General features: G+C 58.1%; 2 protein-coding genes across 4 annotated transcripts in view; one reads left to right on the forward strand and one right to left on the reverse strand.

Annotated features, from left to right (window-relative positions):
• The first annotated feature begins 314 nt into the window (after positions 1-314).
• On the forward strand, positions 315-7,597 carry LOC119812455 (cartilage oligomeric matrix protein). Its single transcript, XM_038327141.1, has 19 exons — positions 315-390; positions 617-702; positions 1,061-1,112; positions 1,496-1,665; positions 2,431-2,568; positions 2,735-2,809; positions 2,890-3,048; positions 3,131-3,235; positions 3,321-3,428; positions 3,793-3,952; positions 4,523-4,641; positions 4,725-4,777; positions 4,861-5,042; positions 5,234-5,412; positions 5,505-5,553; positions 5,939-6,135; positions 6,906-7,078; positions 7,337-7,476; positions 7,551-7,597. Exons 1-19 carry the CDS (start codon positions 315-317, stop codon positions 7,595-7,597), a joined length of 2,268 nt encoding a protein of 755 aa, XP_038183069.1.
• A 3,512-nt stretch (positions 7,598-11,109) lies between these two features.
• The window catches only part of Crtc1 (CREB regulated transcription coactivator 1), a 51,890-nt gene continuing 47,786 nt past the window's right edge, over positions 11,110-15,213 (reverse strand). For 2 of the 3 annotated variants that reach the window (XM_038327101.1, XM_038327102.1), the window contains exons 12-14: positions 13,360-13,446; positions 12,792-12,972; positions 11,110-11,861 (exon numbers count right to left, since the gene is read on the reverse strand). In XM_038327101.1, the coding sequence (XP_038183029.1) occupies positions 11,650-11,861; positions 12,792-12,972; positions 13,360-13,446 (480 nt within the window). In that variant the 3' untranslated portion in view covers positions 11,110-11,649. Of the gene's footprint in view, positions 11,862-12,791; positions 12,973-13,359; positions 14,466-15,213 lie in introns of those variants that run through there. The other variant, XR_006020799.1, reaches the window with a different exon arrangement.

Genomic DNA, 15,213 nt, shown 5'->3' on the forward strand with positions numbered 1-15,213 from the left:
AGACAGGGAGACAGTGGAGGGGAAGAGAAACAGCGCGACAACAGAATGGGCAAGAGTGTAGGGTAAACGGGAGTGCGAGAGGGGAGCCCCACTTGACACCCTGAGGCTTATCCCTCTTTTTCCTCAGACCCCATCAGTCCTGATGAGTCGCGGATCAATCCGCGGGGCCGTGGGGCGCGGCCCTGAATGCAGAGCCTGGCCTGTTTACATTGTGGCGGGCTCTGGGCAGGGCCGCGGGGGCTGTCCCGGGCCGGGCGCGGGAATAAATAGGGCGCGGGCTCAAGGGCGCCGACAGCAGCTGCAGCTCCGTCGTCATGGGTCCCACCGCCTGCGTTCTAGTGCTCGCTCTGGCTGCCATGAGTGCGACCGGACAGGGCCAGATCCCCCTGGGTAAAGCCGCTTAGTGGGAGGCGTGGGTGGACAAGAGGCCTCCAAACTCGCGGTTCCCGTTCCTCGGAGCTTGGGGTCCGCTCTCCAGAGACTGGGCTAAGAAATCAGGCGGCGGGTGGAGCAGCGGGGCGGGCTTGGAGGACCCCGGAGGTAGTGATGGATGATGGTTGGCGAGGGATGATGGGGGGGGGGTTGCGTCGCCCATCAGTGACCCCTGCGGATGCAGGTGGAGACCTGGCCCCACAGATGCTGCGAGAACTTCAGGAGACCAACGCGGCGCTGCAGGACGTGAGGGAGCTGTTGAGACAGCAGGTAAGAGAGCAGAGAGGGAGACAGTGTGGGGACAAAACAGGGACAGGGGACCCAGCGCAGTGACGGAGCGGAGAACAGAGAGGGGACAGAAAAGGATAGACAGGGAGACAGTGGAGGGGAAGAGAAACAGCGCGACAACAGAATGGGCAAGAGTGTAGGACAGAGTGGAGACGGCGCGGGACAGAGCGCGGGGATCGGATGCGTGGGGTCAGAGCCAGGGAGACGGGATCCAGAAGGGGCTTGTGCAAAGGGAGATGGAAGGAGTTGTGGGCACCAGGCTTCCCAGGTGGGTGATCGTGGGAGGAGGACAGCGAAGGGGGGCATAAAGAAGCTTCCCGCTGACCTCCTTCATCCGCAGGTCAAGGAGATCACGTTCCTGAAGAATACAGTGATGGAATGTGACGCATGCGGTGAGCATTGCCGGGGCCCGAGGACCGGAGGAGGGGTGGGGAAACAGGAGAAAAGAAGGAAAAGGGGTAGGGAAGGAGGATTGCGGGGGCGGAAGAGAATCGCTGTGGAGCGGGCTGGACGCCGGAGAGAAAGCCCAGGAGGTGCGAGCAGACCTGGGACAGCGTGGAGCCAAGAGGACCATGCAGCGGCAGCGCGCACGCGCGAGCATGCCCCGCCCCAGTGGGCTAAAATGAGCCCTCTCGAGGGGCGTGGTCATGAACGGCTCCACCTTGGGCAAAGCAAGCTAGTCTCCTTGTAGGCGCGCCCGAAAAGCTCCTCCCCTGGGTGTGGTTCGGAGAGGCTCCTCCCCCCGAGCGTGGCCTAATTACTCGGGTCTCCAAAGGGATGCAGTCCGCGCGCACTCCGGGCCTGAGCGTGCGGCCAGTATCGCTCTGCGCTCCGAGCTCCTGCTTCCCCGGCGTGGTCTGCACGGAGACGGCGAACGGCGCGCGCTGCGGCCCCTGCCCTCCCGGCTACACTGGCAACGGCTCGCACTGCACCGACGTTAATGAGGTGCGCGGGCTTCCCACACCCCTGCCGTCCTGACACTACCCAGGTCGACCCCACCACAAACTCCTTCCATCCCGACGACCCCTTTATCCACCGAGGGTGTCCTCCCGCCCCTAACCCGGGGCGCAAATCCAGAAGACCTTACATCTACCCAGGGAGCTCCACCCAGGCTAACTCCATCACTGTCCCAGACGCAAGCCCTGACCACGCCTTCTGCACCTACTAACGCCCACCTCGACGACCCCTTGGACGCTGTGGGTGGCTCTCCCCAACCATCCTCCTCACCACTGGGTCTCGCTCGCCCCGACCACTCGTCTACTTTAGAAAGTCGCCCTCCTCAAACACCTGGCAATCGCCGCCTTGCCTGCACACCCCATCGGCCACTTCCTCCCTCGGCTGGGGATGCTCGCCCTCCAAGTTCATTTCCTCACCCCTAAGGGGTCACAACCCCATGTTCATCAAGGCAAAGTCGTCTGCGACCCATGTGATCTCCATCCCGTGTGACACCCTACTCCAAGAACCGGCTGATGGCCCTGGCTGGGAACCAATCAATCAAATGGTGGTGGCGCACGCCTTTAACCCCAGTTTTCTTTGAGTTCGAGGCCAGCCTGGTCTACATGGTGTGTTCCAGGGCAGCCAGGGCTATGCAGAGACGCTGTCTCCAATAAAACAGAACAAACAAACCCATGTCCAAATCCGGGAAGCCCCAAGGAGCGGCTCTCGAGGTTCAGCTTGGGGTCTCTAATTTTATGTGCTTCTTCCTCACAGTGCAACGCTCACCCCTGTTTCCCGCGCGTGCGGTGCGTCAATACCAGCCCTGGCTTTCACTGCGATGTCTGTCCGCCTGGGTACAGCGGCCCCACCCACGAGGGCGTGGGGCTGGCCTTCGCCAAGACCAACAAACAGGTTATGAGAGCATAAACCCGACGTTTATGGCAGGAGGGAATGGAAGGCATTTTGTTCAGAAAACTCGGTCTACATCTTCATTCCAGCGAGGAAGTTCCTGAAGTCAGGGTGGACAGACAGGTCCTGGGTGAAACGTCTGTCGTTGACCGTGGTCTCCGTCTCCCAGGTTTGCACGGATATTAACGAGTGTGAGACCGGGCAACACAACTGCGTCCCAAACTCCATGTGTGTCAATACCCGGGTAAGGAAGGCAGGGATGATGAGAATGACGCCAGTGAGGCGCGGGTGGGTGCCTCGTTGACTCACCGCGCCTGCGTACAGGGCTCCTTCCAGTGTGGCCCCTGCCAGCCCGGCTTCGTGGGTAACCAGACGTCAGGCTGCCAGCGGCGTGGGCAGCGCTTCTGTCCCGATCGGTCACCCAGCCCGTGCCATGAGAAAGCGGACTGCGTCCTGGAGCGCGACGGTTCGAGGTCCTGTGTGGTGAGTGAGGGCGCACAGGTCGTGGAGGAGGGGTCCCCGGGCTCGGGCGTGCGTGGACATTAACACCGACTGCCCTGCGCAGTGTGCAATCGGTTGGGCCGGCAACGGGCTCCTCTGCGGCCGCGACACGGACCTGGATGGTTTCCCGGACGAGAAGCTGCGCTGCTCAGAGCGCCATTGCCGCAAGGTGGGTGTGACCCGGAGGGCGTGACCTGGAGGGCGTGGTGAGTTCAGATAGACACGCCCCCTCACTCGGCGTACCCGCTCCCCAGGATAACTGCGGGACGGTGCCCAACTCGGGCCAGGAGGACGTGGACCGCGACGGCATCGGAGACGCTTGCGACCCGGACGCGGATGGGGATGGAATCCCCAACGAGCAGGTAAATGTGAGAGGGCTCGTGGATGAGGTTTGGGGACGGCTTGACCTCTAAGGTCTAGCTGGTTGTTCAGCTTCCGACGGAGGGGCGGAACCTACTTGGAGATGCGCAGGTCTGGGAAGTGGTTTTTGCTTCTTTTTCTTTTTAATTAATTAATTAGCTCGTGTGTGTGTGTGTGTGTGTGTGTGTCCCCGCCCGTCAGTGTGACACTTGCAGGAAACGGTTCTCTCCTTACACTGAATAAGCTCCGAGGAAATTGAACTAAAGCTGTCAGCCTTTACTCTGCCTATCCCTCTGCCAGCCAATTGGGAGGCGATCTGTATGCCCCCCAACACACACACCTGACTTCACTTGCCCTGTCTTCTAGGACAACTGCCCGCTGGTTCGAAACCCAGACCAGCGCAACTCGGACAGCGATAAGTGGGGAGATGCTTGTGACAACTGCCGGTCCCAGAAGAATGATGACCAGAAAGATACAGACCAGGATGGCCGGGGCGATGCCTGTGACGACGACATTGATGGCGACAGTGAGCATGGCTGGGGAGTCGAGGGTGGGACCTATCTCTCAGTGGAAGTGCTTGAATGCTCGGAAGAGGAATGGTGACCCACCCTGATGTGGCTAAAGTCAAGCTGAGGGAAGCATGAAACTAAGGCTGGGAGAGACTGCTGGGAGACAGCGATGGAAAGGTCTTCCCTCTTGTCTACATCCAGGGGGAGCCTTTGACTTCTCAGTACCCAGTTTAGTATCCTAGACTGACTTAAACCTGGCCTTGAGATAGAGTATCTCTGTGTAGCCCTAGCTGTTCTAGAACTCACTTTATAGACCTGGCTGGCTTTAGGGAGTGCCAAAGCAAACAACATTTTTGTTACATTTTAATTTATCATTTCTGTGTACATGCACCTGTGTGCATGCACGTTTGTGCATGAGGGCCATGGCACACATGTGGAGGTCAGAGGGCAACCTGCATTGCAGTAGTGGGTTCTCTCTCAGGACAGCCCCTTGGCATCGACTCCCCCAGACCTGATCCGCGCTGTTCTGACCCTGTCCTAACCTGACCTTTCTTGGGATCCAGCCTTATTTCATTGATTTGTCTCAGGAATAAAAAATGTAGCTGACAACTGTCCCAGGGTGCCCAACGCTGACCAGAGTGACAGCGATGGTGATGGCGTTGGGGATGCCTGTGACAACTGTCCCCAGAAAGACAACCCGGATCAGGTATGCCGCTTCCTAGGGGAGCCTTCCCACCAAGGGCAGCCGGGGGTCCTGGGCCCTGACTGTGACTCCTGACCCCACTGCAGAGAGATGTGGATCACGACTTTGTGGGCGATGCCTGTGACAGCGACCAGGACCAGTAAGCAGCCCTCGAGACGGTGGCGGTTGAGTGGTGCATGGCATCCCCTCCCAGGGTCCCATCATCCCGCTCCTTCACTCTAGGGATGGGGATGGACACCAGGATTCCTGGGACAACTGCCCCACAGTGCCCAACAGCGCCCAGCAGGACTCGGACCACGATGGCGAGGGCGATGCCTGTGATGACGACGACGACAACGACGGAGTCCCTGACAACCAGGACAACTGCCGCCTGGTGCCCAACTCGGGCCAGGAGGACAGTGACAGTAAGGGCAGTGAGGGTATAGTTATAGTTGATGTGGGCGTGACCAGTAACAGGTGTGGGCGTGGCCAGCATCTCGTGTGTGTGTGTGTGTGTGTGTGTGTGTGTGTGTGTGTGTGTGTGTGTGTGTGTGTGTGTGTAGGGAGCGGCCTGAACTGAGCCCATAGTGGCAGCTAGTGTCCCACCTCCTTTCAGGGGATGGCGTGGGTGACGCGTGTCAGGGCGACTTTGACGCTGACAAGGTCGTAGACAAGATCGACGTGTGCCCCGAGAATGCGGAGGTCACTCTCACCGACTTCAGGGCCTTCCAGACCGTAGTGCTGGATCCCGAGGGGGATGCGCAGATTGATCCCAACTGGGTGGTGCTCAATCAGGTGCGGCCAGGGACCAGGGTGGCTGTTTAAGGAAGCCTAGGAGCTCCTCAGCGCCAGCCTGAGACTCTTCCTTGTTCCTCCGACCTCCCCAGGGAATGGAGATCGTGCAGACCATGAACAGCGACCCTGGCCTAGCTGTGGGTGAGGCAAGGCGGGATCTGTCAGCCTAGTCTTGGGAAGGGTAGAGAAGAGGGGAGACAGGGAGGTGAGGACAGATGGCAGGTTGCTGGAGTGGCCATAGGTGGATTTCCATGGAGGGGTAGGGGTTGGTTGGTCTGGACCCGGGAAGGGTGGGGTTGCTGCTGTGGGTAGGGTCTTGGGGGCATGGCCTTGTGAGGGAGTGGTCTTGGGAGGCCTGGCCCTTGAGCCAAGGGGATTTGGAATGCTTTAGGATGTGGCCAATGGTATGCTGGGGGTGGGGCCTTATCAGGGAACTAGGTTGGAAGTGAACCTAGTTCTCTGGAGGAACTGGGTGTCCAGAGCAAGTGAGTTTTGGGAGGCCCCATTTCTCTCTCCCCTTCTACAGGTTACACAGCCTTCAATGGCGTAGACTTCGAGGGCACATTCCATGTGAACACGGTCACTGATGATGACTATGCTGGCTTCATCTTCGGTTACCAGGACAGCTCGAGTTTCTACGTGGTCATGTGGAAACAGATGGAGCAGACATACTGGCAGGCCAACCCCTTCCGGGCGGTGGCCGAACCAGGGATCCAGCTCAAGGTGCTTGCTGCGTGGTGCCCTCTTGGTCCCCGTGCCCTACAACACACTATCCTTTCCCAACTTCACCCCAAAGCCTTCACAGCCTTCCAGCATTGTCCCACAGCCCTCAAGGTTGTCACTACCCCTCATTGTCCCTCACCCCCCAACCATTGCCACAGAAGCCCGTGAATCCTGCAGGAGGGCTGGGAAAGAAGCCCCTGCAGTCCAAGCACGGGCACTGGAGTTTGGATTCCCCAGAACCCACATAAATACTGGGTCTGCATGGCGGCACTCCTGTAATTCCAGCCTGAAAGGTAGAGACCGGCCCAGAGCAAGCTGGCTCGAGAGAATAATCAGACTGGGGAGCCCCAGGCTTCACTGACAGACCCTGCTTTATAGAACAAGGTGGCAAACTCTTGAGGATGGATATGACACTAATTCCCATCCGCACCTCCATGTGCATACACCACATACACGCATGTATGCAGTGAAAAACTGAAGATATATCCTGCCTCGGAAAGGAAGAGAGAGAGAGAGAGAGAGAGAGAGAGAGAGAGAGAGAGAGAGAGCACTCCCTTAGGAGCTCCTCATATACCTTTCAGCCCAAACCTTCACAGAACCCGCGTTTCCCCTGCCACTGCATATCCTCCCGCAGTCACCTGCAACAGGTGTGCAGGTTCTCTAGATGCCAGCTGATCCCAGCAGTAACCTACAAGCCAGCAAACCCAGAGGGTCCCCAGGGTGCCCTGTGCTTCCAGTCCAGAGACTGCAGACTCCCCTCCCTGTGACAGGCTGTCAAGTCCTCCACGGGTCCTGGGGAACAGCTCCGAAATGCACTGTGGCACACGGGGGACACAGCATCCCAGGTGCGGCTGCTGTGGAAGGATCCTCGCAATGTGGGCTGGAAGGATAAGACCTCCTACCGCTGGTTCCTGCAGCACCGGCCTCAAGTTGGCTACATCAGGTGGGGACTGCCCCACAGTGGGTGAGCTGCACTGGTTCTAGGAGAAATGGGCTCCATTTGCAGCGTAGGCAGATGGTCCTGACTGGAACTGACAGGACCCCAGCACCTTTGTACAGGGCACCTAACACATTCTTACAGAAGGAAACTGAGGCAGGCTCTCCCGCTCCTGTTGTTACACCAGTCCATATATTTTAAGTGTGAGCCAGTGATGAAGGGGGATGAGCATGGGAACCCTGCCTCACTGGCCCCCTCTCACAGGGTGCGATTCTATGAGGGTCCTGAGCTAGTGGCTGACAGCAACGTGGTGCTGGACACGGCCATGCGTGGTGGTCGCCTGGGTGTCTTCTGCTTCTCCCAAGAGAACATCATCTGGGCTAACCTGCGCTACCGCTGCAATGGTGAGCTAGGGGCCAGCGGGCAGGACCCGGAAGGCTCCAGGAGGGATTCTCACCTGCTGCCTTTCAATCTACAGATACACTCCCTGAGGACTACGGGAATCACCAGCTGCAGAGGGCCTAGGGAAATAAAGTGGGCACCACTGCCTGATAAACTGTGGTAGCCTGAGCTACAGGTGTCTGTGGTTCTGGCATCACTCTGGAGGGGTGCCTGGCCTGGGGAGGAAAGGCTAATAAAGTATAAACGTGGGGGACTGGGAGCTCTGTGAATGGCCTCCCTGAATCTGTACTCTGGTTATTCAGATAGTCACTACAGATGCTGACACCCCTGGTATGATCAGACGGGTATTCCAAGTTTGAAGAACCCCAAAGTCACTGAATGGCTCAGTGGGAGGCGTGCAAGGAGCTCAGGCCTGTGTGGGGCTCAGACACAGAAGAACAAGGCATCCAGGATGGAGGAGGAAGAGGGAGAGGCCCAGACGAAAACATTGGGTTTTTATTACATTTCATTACAAAGGGCGCAAAAATACAAAGAAGCGTCTGCGCCAGAAGGTGGGGTGGGCAGCCGTGCGTGCCCTGAGCAACCTGACCCCCAACTGCAGTGTCCATGAGTGTAGTTCACAGACATCCACAGCGGCAGAGTGCGCATGCTGGGGGCAGAGCCAGCGTGGGCACAGGGAGGGGTGTGGGACCAGCCATTTGCATATATCAGAGGGGCTGCCCAGCCCATGGCATTCTGTTTCCTACTATGGGGTGAGAGATAGCCTGAGAACCAAAGCTGGCCTCATGTCTCCCATGTGATCAGTTGAGATGGATTAGGCTGGACCTTGGTCACCCTGGGATTCTAGAGCCCCAAGAGGTGGGGCAAGCCCCTACTACATGTGACGGATCTCCAGCCCCAGGGAAAGGCTGAGTCCAGAAGGTGCCACTGTCCAACCCTGCCCAGAGAGTTGGGCCCCTGAGCCCAACGACTTTGAAAAAGCAATGGAAGGGAAACTGAGGTTCAGGGGACCCCTTGCCGTTGGGAGTACCGCAGCACCCAGGCTTGAGAGGGCACAGGTCCTTCCACCTTCTGCCCCAATGGGGTGGTGAGCATTTGTGCCACACTGAGGGCCATGCCTGAGACAGCAGTGATCAGGGACTCCAAGTCACCCACCAGGAGATTCCTGAAGGAAGTAGGGACCCCAGGGGACAAGGAGAAAGGGTATAAAAAGAACCAGGTACCACCACACTTGAGGCAGGCCGTATCTCCCTCCAGCAGTTCAGACCACACAGACTCTGCACCATGGTGCCCTCACCTGGACACCTCTTGAGGAACAATAGACAGGGCCTAGGGCACAAATATAATCTGACCTGACCAACCTACGCTGTGCCAGTTCCACCAGGACCCTGCTCCCCCCAGCCCTCTCCACCTGCAGCTCTACTGGGCACAGAAATTTTCTTAGGAAAAATAGAAAACCCAGGATGCCGTGAACCAACTCCATGCCCACAGTGGTCAGCACTGGCACAGGTGGCTACCTCCATACCTTCTGCCTGTTCTTGTCCTGCACCAGGCCCACCGTGACAGCTGCCAGCCATCCTGGCATGCTGTGGGTAGTGTGTGGGTCTCACTAGGGCCCTTGTAAGAGTCTTTCAAAGAGCTGAAGGCCAGGCTAAGTATGCAATGAACTTGAGAGCCCTCCCTCGCACTGAACGGTGCCACAGAGAAGGGACATGGACAGGGCCTGTCGCTGGAGGGGACACAGAAATGGGCTGGGTGCAGCTGCCTCCTCCGTCGGGTGGTTAACCACTGCCCCAGGGGCTGGAACGGCGAGGTAAATTGAGGCATCTGAGCATAGTGCTCCACTTTGTTCTGAAATGGGGAAATGGGTCAGACCGCCTCACGGCTGAGGCTCGGCTCAAGACGATGGCACATGGCTGAGGTGTGCGGGGAAAGGCCAGGTGTCCAAACGTGTCCTGAGAAAGCATGGATGTGGGCAGAGGTCTATGTACATGCTGCAGGGATTCCAGGAGAGCTGCTCCCAACAAAGTTCGATGGGTCAGTATGTCACGTCACTAGCTGGTGGTCCCCACAGCCCTGACTTGGAAGGGCTTGGCAATACTAGGCAAGATGACTGACACCTCTAGGCCCATCCAGAACACGCAGGCACCTAACCCCTGGCTGGGGCCCCAACACCCCATCAAGGAACTTGGCAATGAACCAAGTCACGTTAACGCAGCTACATGTACGCTCCTGGCTGTGGGGTGTTGAAAACCAGGCCACAAGCGTGGGGGAGTCACAGGGTCATGTCCCTCCTGCCCCAGCTCACTGAGAACCTGAAAGGCCAGTGACTGGCTCCCGGGCCTTGCCCGACAACTGCCTCTGGCTCTCTACCTTGCTAAGGCTGTTTGTTCAGGCTTCTACACCTGGAGAGAATCAAACTCCAAGCATGTGCACCTTCTGTTTTAAGACAGGGTCTCACACAGCTCAGGCAGGCCTCCACTCTCCAGTGCACCTCTATGCATGCTTCCTAACGAGGATGATGGTGATGTCCCTACCATTCCCTCTGAGCACGCACCATGCATGCTTCCTAACGAGGGTGATGGTGATGTCCCTACCATTCCCTCCGAGCACGCACCATGCATGCTTCCTAACGAGGATGAGGATGATGGTGATGTCCCTACCATTCCCTCCGAGCACGCACCATGGTGACAGGTGAACTGGACAAACCAATGCTATGTCCCCAAGCCCATGGGAACGGGGTGGGGCACGGTGATGGAGGGGCAACGGCTTTCTCATGCAGGCAGTCACAGAGTGACTTGGGGAAAGACACACAGTTCCCGTGCTCCCCAAGCCCCCAGCACGGGCAATGGGCGAAATCACCAAGAAACAAGCAAAAGGCGCAGCCCTGGTAGATAAAGGCATATGACAGCGACAAGCTGTAACTCAGGGTCGTGGGGATCAGAGCTCCCAGGCTAAAAGTGGCCCACAAAAGATAAGCCAGGTCCACAGCTCCCAACACAGAGTCTTAGCGTGGAGATGTGGCAACCAGCCAACTACTGAGGCCTGGCTGGCACCTCGGGGATGCTCAGAGGAAATGGGTTCTCCCGAGGTCCCCAGTGAAAGTCAAAGCCTGTTCCTAGAAGTCTGTTCTGTGGTTCCTATGACAGTCTTGTCACCAGGACCTTGCATCCAGTCCCCTCCTTGCCCATCCAGCTCTTTGGAGTTGAGACTAAGTGCAGGTGAGTGACGTCTGGGTGTGCAGCCCGGCATGAAAAAAAAAAAAAAAGGAAAAAAGGTCAAGGTGGGACAGGGGCTAACACATGCTTCCGGGCCAGAGAGGCTGGAGGGTCAGCCACCAAACGTTCATACAAACTCAAGGAAAAGCAAAACCCACAGGGTTGCTGCCGCCTAAGCCCAGATCCTAAGCAGCAGTAAGGACCAATCATGGGACTAGGAAGGAAGGATGAAAATGGGCAGGCAGCCTATGACCCTCTGTCTGCCCTGTATTGCAATGCTGGGCATTGTCTGGCAGTAGGCAAAGGGTGCTTGAAAGAGGGTCGAGGAGGGGGACACTGGCTGCTTCAGTGGGCTCTGACCACACCACATTTGACCACAGGTCAACTGTCATGCTCTGAGAGCGCTCAGGAATATGAAAGGCAGCCATCCAATAGTGTTTATTCTGCTCTGGGTCGGTCCCTTTGCTCTGTTGTCTTCGCCCTGGGCATGGTGGGCATGCGTGACCTGACCAGGACTGGGGTGATGGCAGAGGAGGGGCAGGGATGAAGAGAGGCAGTGGCAGCTGAGGAGAGTTGAATGGACGGCGCACCTCAGCCTCTGGGGCTCCCACGCTCAGGCCCCAGCCCCTGTGCAGCACATCGGGGAGCGAGTGACACTTTGGGTATCATCCCCGACGAGGGGCCAGGGAGCGAACGTGGGGAAAGTCCATGGGGCCAGGTACACAGTCCCAGTGGTCAGCCTGGCTGCAGCTGGACGGATAGATGGACAGATAGCTGGCCTGGCATCAGGGAGGTGAACAACCAGGGTAGCGGCTGGCAGGGGGTGCTGGGCAGCATTGCAAGCTCAGAACCACAAGCTCGGCCGGCCGTTGGCAAAGGAGGATGGAACATTGCCATCCCCAGGTTTGGAGCGGCGCCATCGGGGACTGACCAGCGGTGGGTGGCAAGCACGGCCACTCACAGGCGGTCCATTCGGAAGGTGTCCTCGGTGGCCGGGTCGGCTAGGACCATGTCGGGGTCATTCAACATATGAAGTCCGTCCAGGGTCAGAGGGTCGATCTTCAGTTCATCCAGTGGGAATTGATGGTCCGAGTCAAAGCTAACATCACTGACCCCTGCCAGTGTGCTGCTCAGGTCCTTAGAGAGGCTAGGGGGGGACTCTCCTGTCACTGTGGGGGGGGGACACAAATGATAAGGCTTAGCCTTGGCTCCAGGGAACCAGACACCTCCCACCAGTGTGGGGGGGGCAGCTCACCCCAGGGAAAGCTCTGCAGGGGCATCAGAACATTTAAGGTGTTCATGATGGGTAGACACCGGCACTGGTGCACACAGCCTCAGTTGGTCCAGTCCTGACTACAGGTTGAGACCAGACACCTACAAAACCACATGCTTGGTGGCAGACGGCAGTGTCCACCTGAAGGACACACCCTTCTGACTCAGGGTCTGAGGTGCATGGCTACTCCCTATGGAGGCTCAGCTCTCTTTACCGTCAGGGCCGTGCCTGGCCAGTTTCCAGGCCTGGAGACTGACACACTCACAGCCATCCTTTCTCGGCTGGTGGGTGGGTCTATCAGACGGGTGGGATTCTAACCACAGAGCCCACCCTACAAGCTGCAGGGGTCCTGAGGATAAAGCTTCTTTCTACCTTGGGTGTGCTACAAGCCCACAGGATGGGGGGGACACACAGGATGGGGGGTGACACACAGGATTGGGGGACACTACCCCACAGACCCAGATCATACAGAGAGCAATCCCTTCTTCAGGGGCCATAAGAAAACAGGAGGCAGATAAGCGAGACTTGGGGTGAGGTGGCCACTGGCCTAGATGGAATGAGGTTTGGCCACACTGCTGTGTGGGATGGATGGGCCTGTCCCCTGGATATGGGTGTAGGGATCTGCCAGCAAATGACAGAGTACTGGGTTGAAGTGTGACCAGCTTGGTCCTAAACAGAGGGGCCCATGTATGGCAACTCTCCCTGGCTGAAGATAAGGACTGGAACCCAACGCACAGTGTGAGGAGAGGGGTACAGGGTGTACTGTGGGGAGACAGCTGGGGAGGCAGCGTAGGCTGAGGGGGTGACAGGAGGTGAAGACACACACCCGTGAGGATGATGTCGGGGATCCCGCCGTGGCCCGTGTAGCTGAGCTGCTGTGGGTCCTGCAGGCCTCCATGGCTCCCGCTCAGACCCATCATGGCGGCCTGGGCGTAGTTGAGTGTGGAGCCCGGGCTGTACAGGCTGCTGGGGCTGATGGCGTTCTCCATCATGTTGAACTGCTCCAGCTACGCAGGGACCAGGAGAGGCCGTGAGGATGATGAACGGGGACAGTTCCTCCCACCCACGGCCCTGCTGGCAAGGTGATGGATGGATGATGGACAGGCGAGTGCGACGTGGAAGCCACCGAATCCTCCCAGGCTTCCCCTCCGGCAGAGCCCTTCATGCCACTGCCACGGGACAGTCAGGAGGGGGCTCCTGCAGCCCACACCAAGGACATGCCTGCCCTTCCTCCCGTGCCCTCAAACTCTACTCTGCAGGGTTCACAGAGGTCGGGGAGATGTGGACAAGCCACCCTTGCCAGGGCCTTCGCAGTGAAGCCTAGGATGGTACACAGGTCTCTGTGAGGCCGGGTCCTGCTGCGGCATGGCCCATAGGCCTGGGTACCCGCTCACCTGGCGGGACAGAGCATTGGCCTGCCTGGCTGTCATCTGCTGCTCATAGTACGCGTCCCCAAACACGCTGCCCAGGGTGGATGTGTGCTGTGGACAGAAAAGAGCCCTGCTGTGGTTGCAGCCTGAGACCCAGGGGTGGGGGTGGGGGCTCATGACATTTGTGCTTCCCATAGCCCCTGGGTGGGATGAGACCCCTGGAGCCTCCTAGAGGGTGGGGGTAACTGTCATTTATCTTGTGATTCTTACGGGGTGTGCCCTGATGCTGGGGTGCAGGGGCCCTCTGACAGCACTGCCCGATCCCTGGGTATAGGAAATAGCACTTCCTTCTTAGGGGAAGGAGGAACTGCAGGGAAGTGTTGGCTAATACTGAAGCCGAGAACAGGCAGTGTGTACATTTGTGTTTGGGATGCAGTATGTTCTTGAGGAGACATGGAAATGGCACAGGACACAGTTGGGGACAAACCACTGCCAAGGGCTGCCTCCAAGGGCTGCCTGACTGTGACACCCTGGGCTCTGTGGGGCGCATTCCTATGACACTTGCCTTTCAGTCACGGCTAGCTGGGCTTTCAGGACCAGGCAGAAGGACAGGGGCCTTTAGGACCATGGGACAGTGAGAAGGGAGCTCCCATGGGCTACACCAAGGACATGCCCTGGCGTTGGCTGGGACGTGGACAAAAGGGCATGGGTGGCCATAAGTGTGGCTAAGTCACACCCAAGGCACCTAGAGTTAGAGCTATCATGAGCCTGACAGGTCACCGAAGATGGGGACCCATTTTCTCCCCTGTGACTGAGTGGCCCAAAGAAGCCACCAGACACAGGCCTCCCTGAATGTGCTGCGCAGTGCAGACACCCAATGAGATCCTGAGAGACAGTGTCCACGGGCTGCCGGCTCAGTATGAGCTTCATCTAGGCTGAGTTCAGGATCCGGTTCCTGGGAGGAGACAGATCTCTCGTGTCAGGCCCTGCTGCCCAAGTCCCACAGCCTCAGCAGATTTCATTTAAGAGGGGGCAGGGCTATTTTGGGGTGCTGGGGATACTTCTGAGATGGTGGCTGATTCTGTCCCAGAGCGTTGTGAGGCTACCCTTGAAGTAAGCAGGAACCAGGCCTGGGTGAATAAACATGACACCATGCTTAGAGGGGACACAGCCAAGGCCTAGTGGCCTGTCTAAAGCAACCCAACAGGAAGCCATATGTGGTCTACCCCAGGCACCTCTGGGTTCTGGAAGAACCTTTTGCCTCTGCAGTCTCCCACTAGAGTCAAATTCCCCAAGAGTCCTGGCCTCACCAGCAGGAGACACCTGTTTTCCACATGAGCGAATGACAGGCACACAGGCTGAACAAGAGGATGAGCTGCCCCTTCAGGACTAGGACAGACTCCTTCCCTCTGGGACAAAGAACGCCCCACATTGTTTTCAGAGAGGTGTGCAGCAGACTGCAGACCCCTCCTCTGTCCTACCTGCTGCTGTGGAGCCCCAGAGCTCAGCGGGAGTGGACTGGTGCTGAATGAAGCAGGTGGATGGCCACCACTGGGGACCTCACAGCCTCATCTTTGACTGGTGCTCCTGTCTGGTGCTCCTTCTGGTTCTAGCCTGGAAGGAACCTACTGCCCCTGTACTGGGGCTAAGGAGACTTCAGTGCCTGGGGTATTACAAAGGACAATACAACTGTCTCTGCCTGGTGGCATTTTAGGGTGGGGTGGCCCCAGGATGGTGAGCCCCTGACAGAAGGTTCTGAACAGAATGTGGGCCCAATGAGACTGAGCCACACCTCAACCCGGAACAGGGAACCAGGCTGTGAGGAGTGGAGGGTGCTTTCTTAGGCTGATCTGGGCCTGCAGGGTAAGGGCATCTGGG

The sequence above is a fragment of the Arvicola amphibius genome, chromosome 4 (assembly GCF_903992535.2).
Source record: "Arvicola amphibius chromosome 4, mArvAmp1.2, whole genome shotgun sequence".
Classification (NCBI taxonomy): Eukaryota; Metazoa; Chordata; class Mammalia; order Rodentia; family Cricetidae; genus Arvicola; species Arvicola amphibius.

What these genes read in the sequence shown, in the direction of transcription:
- LOC119812455 (XM_038327141.1), top strand. Translation starts at nt 315, where the DNA reads ATGGGTCCCACCGCCTGCGTTCTAGTGCTCGCTCTGGCTGCCATGAGT. An exon ending in CAGAGCGCCATTGCCGCAAG is followed by an intron (nt 3,236 to 3,320) that starts GTGGGTGTGACC and finishes CCCGCTCCCCAG; the next exon opens with GATAACTGCGGGACGGTGCC. An exon ending in CCTGCGCTACCGCTGCAATG is followed by an intron (nt 7,477 to 7,550) that starts GTGAGCTAGGGG and finishes TTCAATCTACAG; the next exon opens with ATACACTCCCTGAGGACTAC.